At 36.9% G+C, this 22,190-nt stretch overlaps 1 protein-coding gene across 2 annotated transcripts in view; it reads left to right on the top strand.

Annotated features, from left to right (window-relative positions):
* Positions 1 to 268: 268 nt before the first annotated feature.
* MALT1 (MALT1 paracaspase) overlaps positions 269 to 22,190 on the top strand; it is an 88,606-nt gene continuing 66,684 nt past the window's right edge. For both annotated transcript variants that reach the window (XM_043976138.1, XM_043976137.1), the window contains exons 1-4: positions 269 to 640; positions 6,522 to 6,688; positions 19,636 to 19,757; positions 21,155 to 21,305. In XM_043976138.1, coding sequence (XP_043832073.1) covers positions 396 to 640; positions 6,522 to 6,688; positions 19,636 to 19,757; positions 21,155 to 21,305 — 685 coding nt within the window. In that variant the 5' untranslated portion in view covers positions 269 to 395. The remainder of the gene's footprint in view (positions 641 to 6,521; positions 6,689 to 19,635; positions 19,758 to 21,154; positions 21,306 to 22,190) is intronic.

Raw genomic sequence — 22,190 nt, 5'->3', positions numbered from 1 at the left:
ATCATTTTGTAGGGTTTTTGTTGTTGTTGTTGTTATTTTAAAGAGCCCGCCGTGGGCCGTGTAGGTCCGACACGCGAGAAGGAAAGAATGGCGGGGGACTTTCCTCGGCGAGGGGAAGAGACTCACGCACGCACGCGCGCGCGCGTGCCCCGGGCTGTAATGGACTCCCCCCCCCCCCCCCCCCCGTGAGACTCGCCCGCTGGCCCAGAGCCCCGGGAGGGGGCGGGGAGCGGGGAGAACCTGTCTCTACCCAGAGAGAAGCAGCTTCCTCCGCGGTGTGCGGTGAGACGCCCTCTGACGTGTCCTTCCGCCCCCGCCCCCGCCTCCGGCCTGGGAAGGAGAAGCGAGCTGAGCCCTAAGAGCGGAAGGTGGCTCCGGGGCGTAGTGGGGACCGTATGACGGGCTGGAACGCTGGAGTGGGGGACATGTCGCAGTGGGGGCACATGCTGCAGGTCCAGCCGCCGGCGCCTTCCCCGGCGCCCACCGCCCCTGTTCCCTCTTCCCCTGGCGCTGTCAACATTAACCGGCTGCGGGAGCCCGCACTGCGGGGCCTCAGCGACGCCCTGGACCGAGCCGAGGACGGCAGGGGCTGGAAGAAGCTGGCCGAGCTCGCGAAGAGCAGCGGGCGCTACAAACTCAGGTGTCTGGGGGCGGGGTCTGAATGAGTGAGGGCCTCGGGAAGGGGCCCAGGGGACGCGGATGGACCCAGAGGAATTAACTCTGGGGAGGGTGAGCTGCAGGTGGAGAGGGTGGAGAGCGGGAGGAAGAGCTAGAACTGGAGCCCACGGGCTTGGACTGGGAAATGTTAAGATGGGGGGAGTGTCTAGCACGGGGATGGATGATTGGTGGGAAGGCTGATGGGGAAGATTAGGTTGCTTTGAGTGTGTTGGGGACCCTCGTTCTCTCCGATGTCAAAGAATGGAGTAAAGTGGGACCATTTTGATTCAGTAAATATTGATTAAGCCCCTTCTATGTGTCAGGCACTGTGCTAAGTGCTGGGGATACAAAAAGGCAAAAGGCAGCACTTGCCCTCAAAGAGCTTACAGTCTAACGGGAGAGACAACATGCAGACACACACATAGTAAGCTATATACAGGATAAGGAAGAAATAGTGGTTAGGGAAGGCTTTCTGTAGAAGGTGTGATTTTAGTTGGGTCTTAAAGGAAGCTAAAGGAGGTCGGGAGTGGGGGCAGAGGAGGGAAGGACAGCCGGAGAAAATGCTGGGAGCTAAGAGACCAGAGAAAGAGAATAATTGTAGGTGGTAAAGGTTAAAGGGCAAAAAATAATGGATTTTTGTGAGGTTAAAAGACATTGAGAAAAACAGGTGATTTGACTAGAAAGGAAGGAGGAGCGAGTGGCTGAAAAAGAAGGATAAAAAGTGATAGAAGAATGATAGTGTTTGTGGAGAGAGAAACATGATGGGGACTGTATTTGGTATCATTAATTCAGACAATCAGTTAAGTATTATGCTTATTCTTATGTGCCAGGCTTTGCCTTAAGCCCTGAGGATGCAAAGAAAGGCAAAAGAAGTCCCTGCTCTCAGGGAACTCAGTCAAATTGGGGAGACTATGTGAAAGCAACTATGTACAAACAAGATGTATACCTGACAAATAGGAGATACAGTGACTTTTGGGGGGGGCGGGGCAATGGGGGTTAAGTGGCTTGCCCACGGTCACACAGCTAGTAAGTGTCAAGTGTCTGAGGCCGGATTTGAACTCAGGTACTCCTGAATCCAGGGCTGGTGCTTTATCCACTGTGCCACCTAGCTGCCCCCCCCCCTACAGTGACTTTTTAAAGCACTCGGCTAAGCAATTGAGGAAGCAGAGATAAATGAGATATGGTTCCTAATTTCAAGAAGTTTACAGTCTGTTGGATGAAATGGTACAAAAGTATATAGGATCATAGACCTAGAGTTGAAAGTTCAGTACAACAGTCTCATTTTAAAGATGAGGCAACTGAGGCTCAGAGAGATAAAATGATTTACCTGAGGTCACAGAGATAATAAATAGGATAATCTGAGATCCAAACCCAGGGCCTCTGACTCTAAGTTCAGTGCACTTCTTTTTCTTTTTTTCTTTTTAATTTTTATTTTCAATACCAAATTTTATCCCGCCTTCCACCCCCTCTCCCACTCATTGAGAAGACAAGAAATATGATACTCATTATACATATGAAATTACACAAAACATTTCCACATTAGCCATGTTGTAGGGGGAAAAAAGAAGCAAGAAAAAGAGAAAAAATCTGTACCTAGAGTCTGTCCATCTGTAGGTGGATAGCATTTTTCATCATGATCCCTTTGGAACTATCTTGCATCTCTTTATTTAAGTCTTTTACAGTTAACAATCATTACAATATTGCTAATACTTTATACAATGTTCTCCTAATCCTGCTCAGTTTACTTTTTATCAATTTGTATAAAATTTTCGAGGTTTGTCCAAAATTGTCCTCTTCATCATTTCTTACAGCATAATTGTATTGCATCACATCATATACCATAACTTGTTCAGTCATTCTCTAATTGATGGGTTTCCCCTCAATTTCCTTTTTTTTCTTGCCATCATGAAGAAAAACATTTATAAATATTTTTGTACATTTGGGTCCTATCCTTTTTTTCTTTGATCTCTTGGCATAGAGACCTACTAGCTATATTACTGGGTCAAAGGGTATACACAATTTTATAGTCCTTTGACCATAGTTCCAAATTGTTCTCTACAATAGTTAGATCAGTTCACAGCTCCACCAGCCATGTATTATTTTTTTTTTTGACAGGACAATGGGGGTTAAGTGACTTGCCCAGGGTCACACAGCTAGTAAGTGTCAAGTGTCTGAGGTCGGATTTGAACTCAGGTCCTCCTGAATCCAGGGCCGGTGCTTTATCCACTGTGCCACCTAGCTGCCCCCCAGCCATGTATTATTAGTGTATGTTTTCCCACATCCCCTCCAGCATTTGTCACTGTAGTACTTCACAGTTGTTTTAATTTTAATTTCTCTAACTATGAGTAATTTAGAGCATTTTTTCATGTGCACTTTCCATGGCACCATACCATAATAAGACAGTATGTGAAAAGTGCCAAGAGTTGTGCAAACATAGGGATGTGGTAGTTCAGAGAAGATGGGATCAGTGAAATATTCTTGGAAGACTTAAGTTGTGTTTTAAAGCAGGGGTAGAATTTTGTCAGGCATAGGTGGAGAGGGAGACATTCTACATAGAATAGAATGAAAAAAAGATAGAGGGGTTCATTCACAGAGGATCATTTATTTAGAGCTGAACGGGACTCAGATGTCATCTAGTCTGGCCTCACTAAAATCAAGAGGAGAAAGAGTGTTCAGAAAAAGGTAATCAGGTGTCAGATACTGTGGAGGGGTTAAGAAGAATGAGTATTGAGAAAAGACCATTAGACTCTGCAATTAAGACATCCTTGGTAACTTTGGAGCGGACGGTTTTAGCTATAAGAGGTCAGAGGCCAGACCGTAGATCGTTAGAGGAGAGATGAGAAGAAAACAAGTGAAGACACTGAAAATAGAATTTAGCCAGAAAGAAGAGGACAGATAGAGGAGCATAACTGGGGAGAGGGGAGAGATAATAAGATGAAGTAAGTTTTTTAAGGATGAGGAAGACATTGATATGTTTTTAGGCATAAGGAAAAGAGCCAATAGACAGGGAGAGATTTAAATTGAGAGGCAGAAAAGGGGCAGTTTACTAGAGAATTTTTGAAGGAATGGAACCCAGGGCACTGGTAGAAGGGTTGGCCTTAGATAGAAGTACTACCTCTTCATCAAGACAAATAAAGGAGATAATGGGGAGGATGTTTAAATGACATAGGGTAGTATATAAGTGAGATAAGGTGGAGTGGAGAATGGTCAGTGAAGTATGAGGTGAGATCCTCAACTAAAAGGATGAGGAAAAAAGGGGATGCCTTGGTAGTCTTGAGGAATAACAAAAATGTTTGAAACAACCACTGTGGAGAAGAGGATAGCTAATAGATCAGGGAGCAATAGCATGTTTGCCTTAAGTAGAAAGAGCAGTGAACTTGAAATCAGGAAGGCTTGGTTTTGATTCCCACACATGGTAGCTGGATTTCTATGAAATAGTCACCTAAGCTCCCTGAGCCTTGGTTTCCTCAAGTGTAAAACAGGAATCATAATACTTGTGGTGTGTTCCTGATGAAGGAATTGCACAGAGCCAAGACAGTCTTATGAAAAGTGGAGTTTTCTCTAACGGTGTTAGACATAAAGGTGTTAGGCAGTCACATGAGAGAGCTAAAAGCAGCTGGCAGGTTATATAGAAATTTCTGTATTTGCTTGAGGACTAATTTCATAGCAAAGAGAGAAAAAAAGATGATCAGAAATGACAAGGACATAGGAGAAATAAATATTTCTGGAACTTAACTTTCCACTAAAAACCTACACTGAAGTGATGAGTACCATATAGAGTAATGAGAAGGGAATGATTAAGAGATGTTAAGGAGACAGAATCAGTAAAACTTGAAAACTGATTTTGGGGGAGAAGAGGGAGAAGGAAGATGAAAGAGAATTTTGAGGTTATAAACCTTGGCAAACAGGAGTCTGGTTTCCCTCAACAGATTGAGAAATTTTGGAGGAGGGGAAAGGGAAGGGTGGTTTGAGAGGCAAAGAGAAGGTGAAGATAATGACTTCAATTATGGACCAGTCAAATTTGAAGTAGCAACAATATATCCAGATGGAGATATTCAGCAGATATTTGGAGATGCAGGACTGGAGAGAGACTGTGAGGAGCTGTATAGATTTGAGAATCATCTATATAGAAATAACTCCTGGGAGAAGATAAAATCATCAGCGACAGAGTGTAGAGATGGAAACAGTGCAGTCTTGGGGAACATCCACATTTTTTTTTTTTGGCGGGGCAATGGGGGTTAAGTGACTTGCCCAGGGTCACACAGCTAGTAAGTGTCAAGTATCTGAGGCCGGATTTGAACTCAGGTACTCCTGAATCCAGGGCTGGTGCTTTATGCTCTGCGCCACCTAGCTGCCCCTTTCTATTTTTATTTATTTATTTATTCATTCATTCATTCATTTATTCATTCATTTATTTATTAACAGTCAGTATTGTCTTTACTGCCCAACAAGTCTAGAAGAAATGCCAGGAGAAGAACAGAAATCTGTACAAAATATTCATCAATCTGGCCAAAGCCTTAGATATTGTCAGTCATAAGGGCTTATGGAAAATTATGTTCAAATTTGGTTGCCTAGAGAAGTTTATCAGTATTGTATGTCACTTTCATGATGGCATGTTTGCCCAGGTTCTGGATAATGAACAATACTCTTGCACTGCTCAGTCACCAATGGAGTTAAAATAAGGCTATGTGCTTTCTCCCATGCTTTTCTTTTCTTTTTTGGCAGGGGGCGGGGGCAATGAGGGTTAAACGACTTGCCCAGGGTCACACAGCTAGTAAATGTCAAGTGTCTGAGGCTGGATTTGAACTTAGGTCCTCTTGAATCCAGGGCTGGTGCTTTATCCACTGCACCACCTAGCTGCCCCCTACTCCCATGCTTTTTAGCATGATGTTTTCAGCAGTGTTGCCAGATGCCTTCAAGGTTTACTATACTGATGGTAAATTATTTAACTTTTAAAAGCTGCAAGTGAAGACTACAGTAGTGGGAGAGTCAGTGTGTGATTTTTTTTGTTTTCAGATGATTATGTCTCACAATCACAATCTCTGAAACTGCGATGTGACAAAATGTGGATCAATTCTCACTTCTTGTGCTAATCCACATTTAAGAGTTAAGAGATGAACTGTGTTCCAGCAAAGGCATTGGAGATGAAGCCCTCAGAGTGATAGGAAGAAAATCATGAGTTATTTTTGAAAGAACCCAGTTTCCTTTGAGTACTAAAAGATGAAAATTCTGTGAGAGAATGAGATATGGGATTAAGGGGAAGTTTGTAAATAGCAGAATGGGACTTCTGTCTGGCAGAGGATGATAGGAGCTAGGGAGGAAAAGGGCTGACCTGACTAGAGATGAGAATTTGGGGAGGAGTCATAGGTAAAGGGGGCTTCTTCCTCAACAGATAGGCAACAGTGAGACATAGGGATTAGAGGAACAGGAAGTAGAAGAGTAATGACACCTAGAAATTCAGTGGTTGGCCCCAGGAAGCATGTAGCAGGAATAGCCTTTTCTCTCGTCTTCTCTTCACCACCACAGACTTTATGAGAGCTGGGACTAGATTGCGACATAGGTGGAAGTATTGGTAGCTGACAAAGTAATGCTATTTCTTATCTCGGTGATGGTGGCATCCCTAACCTTATGGTTTGTGTGAAGATGTAGGACAGTCTAAGTAGCAGTTTTGCAGATGGTACTGAGCTGAGATAATGCCTTCCTGCCAATGGTACCATGTGATGAAAGGGCCTGTGAGTTGTCTTAGTCAATAAATATCAGATGATCAGATTGCCGAAGGACAAATTCAATTTATACTTTCATTTCAGTCTTCTAGAAATTACCACACATGGGGAGTAAGCCCCTAAAAATGTTTTTATTTTCAGACCTCCGGACTTGCAGGAATGTTCTCTTAAAGTACTGGAACCAGAAGGAAGCCCTAGTCGATATTTACTGAAGCTACTGGGTGAAAAGGGCTGCACAGTCACGGAATTAAGTGAGTTCCTTCAGGCCATGGAACATACTGACGTTCTCCCACTTTTGGGTTCTCCAGGTTTGTTTTTTCCTTTATTCATTCATAGAGTCTTGGGGACACTGAGATGAGAAAATAGTCTCATTTAAGTGGCTGAATTTTGTTGCCATGATAATAGTAAATGTATCTAGTCATTCTTTTTTCTATTTGAGGAAATAACTAAAACAGTCTTCTTTTGAAGTCTTCAAATGAAATTGTGATTCAGCAGGCCAATGAAATTGAGAAATGTTTATGAATAACCAAGTTTGGCCTCTGACTTTCTGAAGTTATAACCAATTGTAAAATTGGTTAGGTCAATAAAATTATCTTCTCAAATTGGTGAACATTTATCAGGTGACTGCTTGGGCTCAGAGCATTGTGTTAGGTTCTGGAGATACAAATATGAAATTGAAACAGTCTCTTCCCTTTAAATGTTTACAGTCTAATACAAGGATAAAACATGTGGACAGATTACTTTAATATAAGTTACAATGTGATTAATGTGTAGAAGAAGCTCAAAGTAGAAGGATTCAAAGATTTGTGGAAGAGAGAGATCACTTCTAGCTAAGGGCATCAGGAAGAATTTCATGATGGGGGCAGCTTCGGACCTGAACTTTAAAAGAAGAAAAGGATTTCACAGAAGCACCTGAAGTAGGGGAGGGCAAGATCAGATTTGCTGGAACTTCAAATCTATGAAGGAGAGGACCTTGAATGCCAGGCCATGAAGTTTTTACTTCAATCCTTTTAGTCGTTGGGAAGCTACTGAAGGTTTTTTGAACATAAGATCATAGGCCCGTACCTGTGCATTAAAAATATTATTGTGAGGACTCATAATGAAAAATGCTAATAGACTCTGAGTGAAGACTGAAGCATTTTTCTTTATTTTTCTTGCTTTTCTCCCCTACATCATAGCAGAAATATTTTATGTCATCTCATATATATATATATACACACACACACACATATATATACACACGTATATATATGTATATACATATACATATATACACACGTGTATATATATGTATACACATATACATATATACACACACATACATACATACGCATGATGAATATATTTCTCAGATTTTCAATCTATGGAGGAGGGTTGGATGGAGAAAGAGAATTTGGAACTGAAAACAAAAATAAAATTTTTTTCTTTAATGAAGGAAATGTTATTTTGGCAGAATGTGCAGGCTGGGTAAGAGATGGAGGAGTGATACTAGAAATAAGGAGACTAATTAAGAGGCTGTAGTTTAGGTAAGAGTTTATGAGTAGGAATGGAAAGGATGGGGAATGGATAAAGAGGAAAAGTAAACAGTACTTAGCAGTTGATTGGCTATGGAGGGGAGGGATGGTGAGGGAAAGGAAAGAGCCAAAGATGACTCTAAGCAGTTAAGTCCAAATGAATGGGAAAGTGGACATAAGCAGAAATAAAGAACTTAAGAAAACCAGGTAGGTCTAGGGAAAAGGTAGGTTTAGTTTTGAGTTTGATGTGATAAGGCACATGTATGATAGTGTCTAATAGAAAGCTGGGAATAGAGGACTAAGAATAGACTATTGGATATAGAAATTAACTTCACGGACTTTGTACTTCTAGTCATCTGATTGGGAAGGTTTCTTGTTCTTTTCTTACTTGAAGACCTCAATTTGTGAAAATCTTCAGGTATCTTAAACTCTACAAAGTCCTACTTCAATATTTCATCACATCAAGGAGATTACCCTGGGCTCTTTAATGCTTTATCAGTGTAGCTTAAACTCTGACTGGTTCTACCATGTTGCAAAAACCACAAACTTTGTGTGCCTCTCACTAAGTATGGAGAGATTCATCACCACTAGGCCAGATATTTTGTGATGGAAAATTTAACTTTGACAACCCATGAACTTGCTACTACCGGAACTGAAGCATATCAATCTTGGCATTCTCACTATGAATGAAACCAGAAGACAAAAGGAAATTGAGCCAAATAGGAGGATGACTTCAATAATCTCTTTAGAGAGGCAATTAAAGGAATTGATTTTGAGGTACATCCAGAGGCAGCAAGAAACATAATTTCATGGGACACATAGTCAACTTGTATTGTACTGCTCATGGTGAAAAGATCACCCTACATATCATTGCAACTGTAGCACATTCATTTCATGTAAAATCCCATTTTGATGTTTAGCATCTGTGTATGGAAATGGTCCTTTTTCAGTACTTAAGCTCATAAATTTAAAAAAATGTTTTTTTAAAAAAATAGGTGCCAATTAGAAATTGGGAAATAGGAAACACGGCTAAACATTTCATTCATTCATTCATTGTATTGCTGAGAATAGTTAAGTCATTCATAGTTCTTCATCAAACAGTATTGCTGTCACCGTGCACAATGTTCTCCTGGTTTTGATCACTTCATTATACATCAACTCATACAAGTCTTTCCAGGCGTTTCTGAAATCATCCTACTTGTAATTTCTTATAGCACAATAACATTCCATTACAATCATATAGAACAGCTTGTTTAGCCATTCCCCAATTGATGGGCATCCCCTCAATTTCCAATTCTTTGCTACCACAAAAAGAGCTGTTATAAATATTTTTGTACAAATAGGTATTTTTCTTTCTTTTTTTTGGATGTATTTGGGATATAAACCTAGCAGTAGTATTGCAGGATCAAAGGGTGTGCATAGTTTTATAGCCCTTTGGGCATAGTTCTAAATTGCTTTCCAGAATGATTGGATCAGTTCACAACTCCACCAACAGTGCATTAGCATCCTAGTTTTCCTATCCCCTCCAACATTGAACATTTTTACCTGCATGCTTTTTAAAAGAAAGTATAGCATAACTTCCACACATTACTTTCAAGTTTGTCTTGCTTATTTGTCTTTCCTCTTGTTTTTCTCTGTGCATTTAAAAAATGTTACAATGACCTGATTTTGAGGGAGGGAGTAAATCATTGCTAATCTCCATCTTCCCCCTAATCCCCACCCAATTAAAAACTGATTAGAGAGGGGGGAAAGCCTTGTAACAAATAAGCAGGGTTAAGGCAAAATGAATATGCACAATGACCATATCCAAAAACATATGTCTCTGCACCTTGAGTCTTTCACCTCTTTGCCTAGAAGTGAGCAACATGCTTTGTCACTGGTCCTCTGGGGACATGGATAGTCACTGCATTTATCAGTTTTTAAGTGCTTTAAAGTTGGTTTCCTTTATGGTATTATGTACTCCTGGTTCTGCTCATTTCATTTTGCATTGGTTCATACTTCCTAGGATTCTTTGAAATTATGTCCTTTAGTCATTTTTTCCAGTGCAATAATATTTCATTACATTATTATACCACAATTTGTTCAGCCTTTCCACAGCTGTCTAAGGAAATCTAAAGTATCTCCCTTAGATTATAGTTCTTTGGTTTTCTTCAACCCTGCCCTTCCTTCCCCTCTTCCCTTTTTTTCCCTCCTTCAAGATAAGGAAGTTTGTTTTGATTGTGACTATTCCCTCACTAATATTATCTTTTTTACTTTCTTCCCTATAATCCTAACTTGTTTCCCTTTTGGGTATGACATATTCCTACACATTCCTATGTGTATAAAACTCTCCTTTGTTTTAGATGAGGAGGCTCCTCTGATGCCTACCCCTTCCTTCATGTATGTATAGTCTCACACATTTCATTTATGAGGAAAAAAATTATTCTTTACTTTTTCTTCCTTTCTACATGTTCCTACTTAGTTCTGGTCTTTTCATTGCTTGGAAGTTCATTTAAAGGTCTATTTTTCCCCCTGTAGGATTATATTCAGCTTTTCAAGATAAGTTATTCTTGATTGCAAGCCTGTCTTTTTTGCCTTTTAGAATGTTGTATTCCAGGGGGAAATAGGTGGCGCAGTGGATAAAGCATCAGCCCTGGATTCAGGAGAACCCGAGTTCAAATCCAGCCTCAGACAATTGACACTTACTAGCTGTGACGCTGGACAAGTCACTTAACCCTCATTGCCCCATTGAGAGAGAGAGGGAGAGAGAGAGAGAGAGAGAGAGAGAATGTTGTATTCCAAGATCTCATTTTTGATAAAAGCTGCCAAGCTTTGATTGTAATGTCTTAATACTTGCACTGTTTGTTTCTGGGTAGTTGCAGTCTTTTTTCCCCTTTGATGTGGGAGTTCTGGATTTGGGCTATGATATTCCTTGGACTTTTCCTTTTGGAGTACCTTTTGGGTAATTTGGATCCTTTCCATATTAACTTTTCTCTTTGGTCCTCATGGATCTAGGCAGAAATAAAGTATCTAGGTTTTTGTTTTTTAATCATCATTTTCAGAGAGTCCAGTATGTTTTAAATGATCTACTTTTGACCTTCAGGGGAAAAGGGCATTTTTCTTACTCCTACTTTTACCTCCCCTACCCATTGAAAAACACAAAAACCTTGTAACAAATGCATATTCAAGTAAAACAAATTCCTATATTGACGACATCCAAAATTGTATGTCACATTTTGAATATCTAGTCTATTACATCTCTTTCAGTAGGAGTGTAGAATTTTTCATTATCATTCATCTTGGAATCATGGTTGACCATTTCATTGGTCAGAGTTCTTAAGTTTTTCAAATTTTTCAATTTTTATAATACTTATAGTATAAATTGTTCTTGGAGTCCTGCTTACTTCCCTCTTCATCTGTTTATGTGTATCTTCCAAAGTTTCTCTGAAATCTACTCTTCATTTCTTACTATAAATTAGAGTCTCATTAATTCAGTATACCATAATTTTTCAGACATTCCCCAGTTGATGATAACTCCTAGTTTCCAGTTCCTTGCCATCACAAAAAGAACATATATAGATATAGATATAGATATTTGTCCTTTTCTTCTCTCTTTGTTCTCTTTGAGGTATAGACCTAATAGTACATCCCTGTCTCAAAAGGTATATACAGTTTATGGGCATAGTTCCAAATTGCTTTCCAGAATGGCTCTACTAATTCACAGTTCTAACAACAGTACATCAGTGCTCTAGGTTCCCCTTAGCACTTCCAACATTGGTCATTTTCATTTTTTTTCAACTTTGCCAATCTGGTGAGAATGAGATGGAGCCTTAGAGTTACTTTAATTTCAGTTTTTAAATTATTAGTAGTATGGAGTATTTTTATGTAATTGTTGATAGTTTTGATTTTTTCCCTTGAGCACTACCTATTCATTGTCTTTGACCACTTACCAATTGGGAAATAATTCTTCTAATAATTTTGAATCAATTCTTTAGATATTTTGGAAATGAGGTCTTTATCAGAGAAAGTTGCTACAAATTTTTCCCCATTTAATTATTTCCCTTCTAATCTAACTTCATTGGATTTGTTTATATAAAATCATTTACATTTTATGTAATTAAACTTGTCCATTTTATCTTCTGTGATCTTCTCTATCCTTTTTTTGGTCTTGAACTTTGCTCCATCCCTAAATCTCAAAGGTAACTTCTTCCTTGTTCCTCTAATATATTATGTGACCTTTTATATCTAGTTCATATATCCATTTGGTACATAATTTAGCATATGAAATGAGGTGTTGGTATAAAACCAGTGTCCTATTTCCCAGTAGTCTTTGTCAAATGAGATTCTTGGACTGAATAACCTCAAAGATTTCACATTAAAAAGAAGAGTCTTCCCATGGTTACTAAGCTAGGTTTGAATTTTGAGTCATAGGTCAACATGGAAATTTATGCATGAAATTCTATGACCATATTTTATCCTTTTATGTTGAGAAGCAGGGTGCTAATTCAGTGCCACTCTGAAAAGCTCAGGTATTCCTCCTTTGAAAAGTCCTTTTTGCCCTTTGAACTTTTTATCCTAATGATAGAATTAATGCATTAATTTCACCATCAATAAAAGACAGATTATTCTGATAGCCTACAGTTTCTTCAGGGTTATGCTTAGGATACTCTCACACATTTCAGGAGTAAGGTAAGAAAAGAGGAAAAGCATTCTATGCTTCACCATTTACGTGTTGCTTTTGGATATTTAATTCTAAAGTAGTTATGTAGTATTTCTGGAATAAAAAAGATAAAGGATCATTTGTCATTTGAGTATCATTAGGATGGGAAGAAATATTTTGTATTAAGAATGTTCCTATCCTTCATTCTCTTTTTTTGTGTCTACATTGATTTCGAAATGTGACAGTAATTCTTAAATGATACTGAGTTTGTTTTTCCTGATACTTTTGTCATTTACTCGTAAGTAGTGGATATACAGTTTAGTGGATATACAGTTGTTAAAGTTATTCTTAGAAATTATTTTTCCTATGTTTAGTTAAATATCTGTGAGATATTTTTAATAAAACTAAGCTTTATTTTTTTAAAAGGGGAATCCTTCCTCTGAATTTATCTATAATTTAATTATACTTAGAAACTAAACAAACCAAAAAAAACCCTATACCCAGTGAGGAAATGTAAATAGGATTGTAGATGGAAGTAGGTATCATTCATGTTTGATTTGTGTGGTTTTTTTGTTTTGTTTTGTTTTGGGGTTTTTTGCAGGGCATTGAGGGTTAAGTGACTTGCCCAGGGTCACATAGCTAGTAAGTGTCAAGTGTCTGAGGTCAGATTTGAACTCAGGTCCTCCTGAATCCAGGGCTGGTGTTTTATCCAGTGCGCCACCCAACTGCCCCTAATTTGTGTTTTAATGAAGTTATAATGCTATCACAATCAATGGATAAATCATAATTAAAAGCAGGAGAAGAAATAATTTAGCTAGATATATATGGGACACTAGTAACCTAAAGTCATATATCTAAGAACATTATAAGTTGAGAAACATAGGAATTATAGGCCATTATTTTTGTCACTTTCATTTTAAAAAAGAACATGGGGGATAAATGTGTTTATTGCTAGAACAAGTTTGTCTATAGAGTTCAGTGAACTCTGAATTATCTGCACATAAATTATTTATTTTGTGAATTTTCTTTGATGGCCTGCCCTTTTTTAGGTAGCAGATTTTCACAGCATAATTTTTTTCCTAATCAGTAAGAGCTATTCAAGTGGAATAATAGGGTTGAACACAGAAGAGATGAAGAAATTGGGTGTATTCAGAAAAGAAGGAAAGAAATGAATGTGGTTCAGTTATGTTACTGATTATTTTTCAAATTATTATTTAACAGTTACTGCATTTCTTCTTTGGATCTACAGTCCCCTTCCATTACAAGCCATCCTCACCTTCTCTTTTATGTAGTTCTTTTTTATGTCCTTCCACAGATCTTCCACAGGGATTAACCCATTGTCCTTTTTCTGAATTTTTTTTTGCTTTTTTGTGGGTATCAATGCGATACCCAATCATTAAGCAACCATTTGGTAAGTGCCTACTCAATGTCAGGCACTGTGGTAAGTCTTGGGCATATAAGTACAAAGAATGAAACAATCCCTGCTCACAAGGAGCTTACATTCTAAGGGAAATAACAAGTGTATATAAGTCAATAAATATAAAAGTACTTAAATAGAAGGGAGGAAGGGCACCACCAACTAGTATTAGAATTGTAATGCAGAATATGGTGCTAGAGTTGTGTCTTAAGAGAAGAACTCAGTGAGGCAGAGGTAGGGAGGAAGTGCATTCCAGGCATGGGGAGTGGCCAGTGCAAAGGCATGGAGACGGTTAATGGAGTATTATTTATGAGGGACAAAAAGAAGACCAGTTTGGCACTGTGGGTTGGGAAATAATGTCTAATGAGGCTGGAAAGCTAGTTTGGGGCCAGCCTCTTCAGGTCTTCAAAACTGAACAGAAGAGTTTATATTTGCTCCTCAGTAGTAAAACCACTAGAGTTAATTGAGGAGTTACATAGTTCTGAGATTAAGGGAAATCACTTTATCAGGAATGAGTAGAATGCATTAGAGTGGTGAGAGACTAGGCAGAGAGACGTTAGGGATTGTGGTGCCTTTGACAAAAATAGGAGTTTGTCAGAGGAAAAGGTTTAAGGGGGAAGATAATGAGTTCAGTTTTAGACATGTTGAGTTTGAGATGTGTCTGGGACACCCATCTGTTATCCATCAATCTCACTGTATGATAGACCCACCTACATTTTCTGGACATAGATTTCCTTAATGAAATCCTTTAATTCTTTTTCTTGCTCTTAAGAAATTTGTTGTACTTTGTATTGGCATTTATACAACTCCCCATTGACCTTTTGGTCATCCACAATTTAAATTTTTTGGAAACTAAGGTGCTTTGAGATTAGTAACTATATAGTATCATTTGGAGAAAATTTGTATTAAAAAGATAGAGTTCTGTGCCAGGGAGCAGCTAGAGATTATTAAAAGCACCACATAACATGTTAAAAAAATTTTTTTCAATGTATTGATTGGTTGTGCTGCTTTTCCCCCTCTTTTTCTTTTCTTTAGAAAACACTTTTTATTATATGGGTTAGTTCTCTGGGAGGGGGAGACAGAGGGATATTAGGGAAGACTGTGATGATGTGAAAAACAGAAGACATTAAAAAAAATTTTTAAAGCACTGAATAATTTTCCAGAAGCAATTCAGTCTGCTCTCTTCAATTTTTAACCCTATTTACTGTTCATTTGCAAACTCTGTCCCAAATATATTTACTACTATAGTAATTCAGTATACTGACCTACTTAATTAAATTAGCAACACTCATGATAATAAATAATGCTAGCCCACACATGTATAGCACTTTAAAGTTTACAGATGACTTTCCTCACAACCCTATGAGGTAGGGTATTTTCCCCCAAAGCTTAAATATGTAATTTAAAAATTATTCCTTTTATATTATTCATATAACTCTCCCTCCATGAACATATTTGAAAGCAAGCTATATTTAGAATGTTTGAGATAGTCATTATTACTATTTGATGTTTTGGTGCTTACTTCATCTCTTAACTTTAACTGTATCCAGTTATCCTTAATCACATTTTTTACTTCAAAATGTATTTAAACTGGAAAACTGCTAGGTTCCAAAACCAGTCATTATCAGCACCTTTTGTCTTGACAAATGTACGGAATTGTAACTGATCTTATAACTTTGTTTGAATTATTTAGATAATTCTGCACTGGCTATAAATAACAATTTGGTGTGATGGAGTCATTTAGACCAGGGTTTCTTAAACTTTTTCCACTTGTGACCCCTTTTCACCTGAGAAATTTTTATGTGACCCTAGGCATATAAATATAAAAAATAGGTATGTGTAACCTTTTCCTGTTGCCAGATTTTTCATGACCCTCACATTCAGTTACATGATTCCATATTGGGGGAGAACTCACATATTAAGAAATTTTTATTTAGACAGTCTTTTTTCATCTCTTATATATTATCACTTTAAAAAATTAATTGTTCTGTGGGAGGTGTTTTTCCTTACTTTCACCTTTTTTTTTACATCACCAAGAAGAGAACAGTGTTGTTTAGATTATTTAATGTTATTATTACCTTATATTTGTCTAGTGCTTTGCAGTTTTCAGAGCATTTTCACTTACATTTTTAAAAAGTAATGTATTTGTGGTTATTTTGAACTTGAAAAATACCAACATATATACACAATTACCTGTAGAAAGGATAAAAAAGAGGAGTGTACGTGAAACTCTGATCTACATGACAGCTTGCTTTTTAAAAATGAATAATAAATTCAACATGTTAGTTTCAAAGGTATCTTGCTTATTGTTTTCCCCTTCTAAGCTTTCTTCTTTTCTCTTCTATGCATTAAAAAATGCTTCAGTCCCCCTTTTCTTTTCTACCTTTTTGGCATCACTGCTGCTAGTCTTCCTCTTCCCTTTCTACCCCAGTTTAAAAAAAAAAAACACAAGCCCAAGCACTTCTAACAAATAAGCGCAGTCAAGCAAAGCATTCAAGATTGTCCTTAGCTGGACCGAAAATGGCTTTGTTCTGAAGCATGGGCTTGGCCTTCAGGGGTATATATATTACTTATAGATGTTGGAACTTTGGGGGGATATCATGTTTAGCTTCCTTGTAACTGTAAAAGATTTTTTCAGGATTAATGTTAAGGTACAAAAGCAGTACTTCTTTTGGGTGTCTGTGCAAGAGGTTGTTTTTAAGTAATTATCTGACAAATATAGGGGCATTCCTTTTATCATTAACTTCCAGAGGGGTAAATATATACTTTAGTTTGAAGAAGAGTTTTATTTGCAGTAGGGTAAAACTATTTTATACCTTGATATAGATAGATTTCTGAAAAACTGTTTTAAGTTCAGTAGGAAAAAGAATTTCTTTTTAAAAAAATTGTCTTAGATCTTTATTTTGTTGAGAATAATTGTCATTCATAGTTGATTATCATCACACAATATTGTTGTTACTATGTCCAATGTTCTCTTGGTTGTACTCACTTTACTTTGAATTAGTTCATATAAGTCTTTCCAAGTTTTTTCTGAAAACATTCTGCTCATCATTTCTTATAGCACAATAGTATTCCATCTCAATCATATACAAAAACTTGTTCAGCCATTCCCCAATTGATGGGAATCCCATCAATTTCCAATTCTTTACCACAAAAAAAAAAAGAGCTGTTATAAATATTTTTGCACATCCATGTCCTGGAAAAAGAATTTCTTAAAGAGAATCTGGTGAATCTTTTTGAAAAGTGCAGAATCACACTCTAATTTATCTCTTTTATCTTTTTAATTTTTACATATCTAGTCTTCAACACAACTGCATATGCTTTATTTACAGGCGTCACATGCATATACTTGCAAAAACACTGAGTTTTTATTACACTGTGTAATATTTTCCCAGGCTTACAGGAAATCAAGTCACCTCTCATACTACCAGTAGATAATATCTGAAAATGTATTTATTTGCCCAGAAACTATGCATATCTTTTTAAATAGAATTTTCATTTATAATCAGCAGCTATTCTATATAACCTTGATATACATTAAATTCTATGTACCTGTGCTGTCCTTAATTATATTTGCTCAGCATCTCGCTCATGGGAGTTAAGTGTAGGTGGTTGAGGGTAAAATATATACTCCTTTAATACAATTATAATATGTGTAAGGAAGGAAACGAGTGGGTAGAACATGAGAATCGAGTATAGAGAATGCTGTTCTTTCCTTTACTGACTGAGAGCAATTTAAACAATATTATGTTTTAATTCCCAATTGTGAAGCAATATGCAGTCATAGTAGACAGTTTTATAAAAGAAAACTGAACTACAGAAGGTATCTGGAGTACATTACAGAATTAGAAAATCTTAGATTTGAGAGGGACTTTGCTTAGCTCAACAACCTGCCTGAACAATCTACAAGAAATCATCCTAACATTCCTGGCAGATGGTTATGTAGCTCAAATTATTCCATTCACAAGAAGTTCGAAGCTTAATGCATTTTTTAAAAAATAGGTGATTCGATTGATGGGCAGTACTGTATAGGAATTTTTTTTAAAAATTGGATGTATGTAATTGCATGTTTGCTTATTACCTGATGATATTTGCTGGAGTAAATTATTAGTTTTAGGAATATACTGTCATCACCCCCCCTTCTGACAGAGAGGTGAGAAACTCAAGTTGCAGAATGAAACATACATTTTTCCAGACACAGCCAGTATTGGAATTTATTTTGCTTTACTGTACTTACTTATTACAAAGGTTTTGTTTTTCTTTTTTTCTCAATTTGGGGGAGGAGGGGGTGGAAAGCAAGAGGGAAGGAGGAAGCTATGGTTAGGGTTGCTATAACAGAAAGGAAAGAAATAGTCATTGAATTTGCAAAGAGGCACTTAGGCTTGATGAAAGGAGGGACCATAACTAGGAAAGTGGAAAAGGCTATCTGGAGAGAGGGTAGGAGTTGGTTCTCTCACAGTCAAGGTGTTCAAAGTGGTGGTATGTTTGAAAGGAGAATCTTATAGGTTGAAAATTAGAGGAGAGGATTTCTCAGGTCCCTTCCAACTCTGAGATTCTGTGATTTTATTTCCTAGGTATTGACCGCCTCATTGTAATGTGTGATAATATCATTAGAAGGGAACATGTTACTCTTTCAAAGACTGGGTGTTTGTTTTTTATTTTTCAGTGACTAATTTAATTTCATTTTGAGTAAAACACCCACCAAATTAGTAGAGAATCAAATAACTGATAGTTACTGTTTTTATCCAGAGGAAACAGTGCTGAAATGTAGGCCCCATTCATTTTGCAAAAATTGATTGAGTGCCTACTGTGTCAGGCACTGTGATTGGTTCCTAGTAGGATGCAAAGATGAAAAAGTCACATTCTCTACTCTTGAGGAGTTTACAGTCTAGTAGCAGAGGAAAAACATGCACACTAATAAATTTAATATAAAGTATAATGTAATAAACACAGAAGCACAGTCCAAAGTATAAAAGGGCAGAGTAGGGAGAAGAGTATGTCTAGCTGAGGGATCTGGGACCACTTTGTGGCTTCCTACATTTGAGTCAATTCTGGAAAATGTTTATAATTTTTAAGCAAAAGAGATGGGGATGGGTAAGCTTCCAAGACATAGGGAACAGTATGAGCAAAGACACAAAGATGTGTAATTTGGCAGATGTGTTAAGGACTGACAAGTATTTTAGTTGATTTTAGGGTAGGGTATAGGAGGGGAAATAGTATACAAGAAGGTTGGAGTGTGTTTTTTGAGAGCCTTGAATTTGATCCTAAAGAGATTGGGTTAATCTGAAGCAGAATCATAATAACTTTAACAATATCTTACATGTGTAAAATGCCTTAAAGTTTTCAAAATGCTTTATGTACATTATCTCATTTGACTGATGCTTAAATAATATATGAAGGGGTCTGTACTTTTTATACACACACTTCCCCATCACAATATTTTACAGTGAACAAACTAGAAATGTCTTTATCAGGTGCTCTTTTTTCTGAATAACTTTCTGTAACCATTGCATTCACTTCTCCTATAAACTTGACATGAAAACTTTTAATTGGAAACTTATAACAGAAATAAATTCACAGCCTAATTCTAAAATTTTCACATAATTTGTAGAATGTTAATTAGGAAAGTTTCTCTCATATGATTTTATTACATAGTAAATTTTTTTTTGTTTTTTCCCCCTAAAGGAATAAAGATTATTGTAAACCCAGTCTCAAAGGCTATAATAGCAGGACAATATGTCAAGCTTTGTTGCCGAGCAACTGGACATCCTTTTGTGCAGTATCAATGGTTCAAAATGAAAAAAGAGGTAATAACCTTTTCAATTTACCTAAATTCAAGCAGATAGATAAAAAATTAGGAAAAGTGAATTAGTGACCTGAGTATGTTGTGGGGGATTTCTTTTAAGGTACTCATAAAAATTGTTGTATTAATACTGCAATTTATTTCATTATGTATTATTCTAGTGCACTTAGCCCAGTTGGAGTTCTTTGGTCCATTTCCTATATAATCTGGTGTCCCTGACTTTTTGTACCTTTTCCATAATGGAATATTTTGTATCAATAAAAATGTAATATTCCACGTTCATAGCCTCTCTTGTTGGTTTTTTCTTAAAACCTTGATTCCTTTCTGTTAACTCTAATAATATATGTGCCATTGAAAAGACTTGTTTCTTCATGGTTATTTAACTCATAAAAATATTTTACACAGACCAACAGAAGAGCAGTTTCTAATCCCTGTAAGATGTGAGAAATCAAAGTATATTTTAAAATTGTAATATAATTAGTTTTCTATTACATAGATAATGAATAGGCACTTTAGTGATGGAATAACCTATGTTATTGGTTAGGAACCATCCCAGAAGCTGAGCAAATAGTGAAGTAGTAAGTTAGTGATAAAGGTTAAATGAGGGCATTATAATTGATTAGTCCATTTCTTCTTACCCACTTTGTTTTCCCCATTGAATTACTTATCTTTCACAAATGCCAAAGTTGAGCTCCACCTTTATGATTATTAAACAAGAAAGTAAAAGGGAAGTATAAGTACTGACAATAATTGAAAAGAAAACAAATAGGAAAGTAGTAAGAAATTAAGGGAAGAAATATCCATTGATTGAGGAATGACTAAACATGTGGTACGTGGATGAAATGGAATATTGCAATAATGAAGAAATGAGGGTTATCAAGAAAGCAGAGAAGCAGAGGAAGATGTATAGGAACTGATGCAAAGTGAAATAAACAGAACCAAAAAAACAATAGTTGCAAAATTATGGTGGTTAAGTTTGACCCCAAAAAGGTATGAGATGGCATTTCCTTTTTATTTTTCCCTCTAAAGGTGGAAGACTATGGATGTGAAACACTAAAGATTTTTAAAATGTGTTGTTTAGCTTGTCTGAACTATTTCCTTTCTTTTTTAGTCTTTGTTACGAAAAATGACTTTCTGGGAGGGGAGGAAAGAGGGATCCATTGGAAAATTTAAGTGATATAAAATCAAAAGACCCAAATAAAAATAAAGGGAAAGTGATTAGATTTTTAAACATTTTATTCCTAAAAGAATTGTTTTTTCTTTTAAAGCAACTATTATTCCAAAAACTGAATCACATATTTCCAGAGATTAGGAATTGTATATATTAAACTTTTTAATTTGTATTTTCTTAAAGTTATTTTTAAAAAGAATCATTCCTTTTTTTGTTATCTTTTGACACAGATTCCACATGGGAATTCACCAGAGCTTATTTTTAATTCAGTGCTTGTAAAGGATTCTGGCTTTTATGTTTGTCGAGTGAATAATAATTCTGCCTTTGAATTTAGCCATTGGGCACAGCTGGATGTTTTTGAAGTCTCTGAAGGTCCCTGTAGTAAGTGTCAAATTAAATTTTCTTTTAATTTGGGGGTGGGAAGGAGAATGGTTGCTTTTTCTCCTAATACTGTTTGCTTTGAGAAGTAATAGTATTACTTAAAATTAATTTAAATTCCCCCCATTTTCTACTGAAGCTTATGTTTAATTTAAATCATGATAATAAAATAAATTTGGAATCAATTGAGACCCTGTATTGTAGTACTTACTTTTATCCATACCCAGGTATATTTTATAAGACAAACAAAATAGTGTTCTTCGGAAATCAGTTCTGTCTCACATTAAGATTTAATGGAGGCAGCCAGATGGCTCAGTGGATAAAGCACTGGCCCTGGATTCAGGAGGACCTGAGTTCAAATGTGGCCTCAGACACTTGACACTTACTAGCTGTGTGATCCTGGGCAAGTCACTTAACCTTCATTGTCCCGCAAAAAAAGGAAAGAAAGAAAGAAATAGATTTAATGCGTTATCAGTTTTGTGATTAATGGAAACTTCAATAAGCATTTATTAGATGCCTACTATATATAAGATAATGTGCTAAGTACTAGCAACACAGAGAAAAATGAAAAAAATCTTTCCTCAAGGAGCTTGTATTTCTAGTGAGGGGGAAGGGGCAGGACAGGACAAATACACAGTTAAGTAATTATAAAATATATACATGGTAAATACAAAATAATTTTGGCAAGAGAGAGTATTGACAACTGTAGGAAATTGAGAAAGGCATTTATAAGAAGGGCCACTTGAACAGAGGTGAGAAGGAAGCAAATATTCCTAGTACCAGGGACAGGAGAGAGGCCGGAGAGGGAATGTCTTGTACCAGGAACAGCAAATTTGCCAATATAGCATAGAAGGCATCAAGTTGGTCTAGAAAGAAAGCTTATAGCCA

The sequence above is a fragment of the Dromiciops gliroides genome, chromosome 1, assembly GCF_019393635.1.
Source record: "Dromiciops gliroides isolate mDroGli1 chromosome 1, mDroGli1.pri, whole genome shotgun sequence".
Classification (NCBI taxonomy): domain Eukaryota; kingdom Metazoa; phylum Chordata; class Mammalia; order Microbiotheria; family Microbiotheriidae; genus Dromiciops; species Dromiciops gliroides.
Note: the sequence above shows the minus strand (reverse complement) of the source record. Positions and strands in the feature narration are given on the sequence as shown.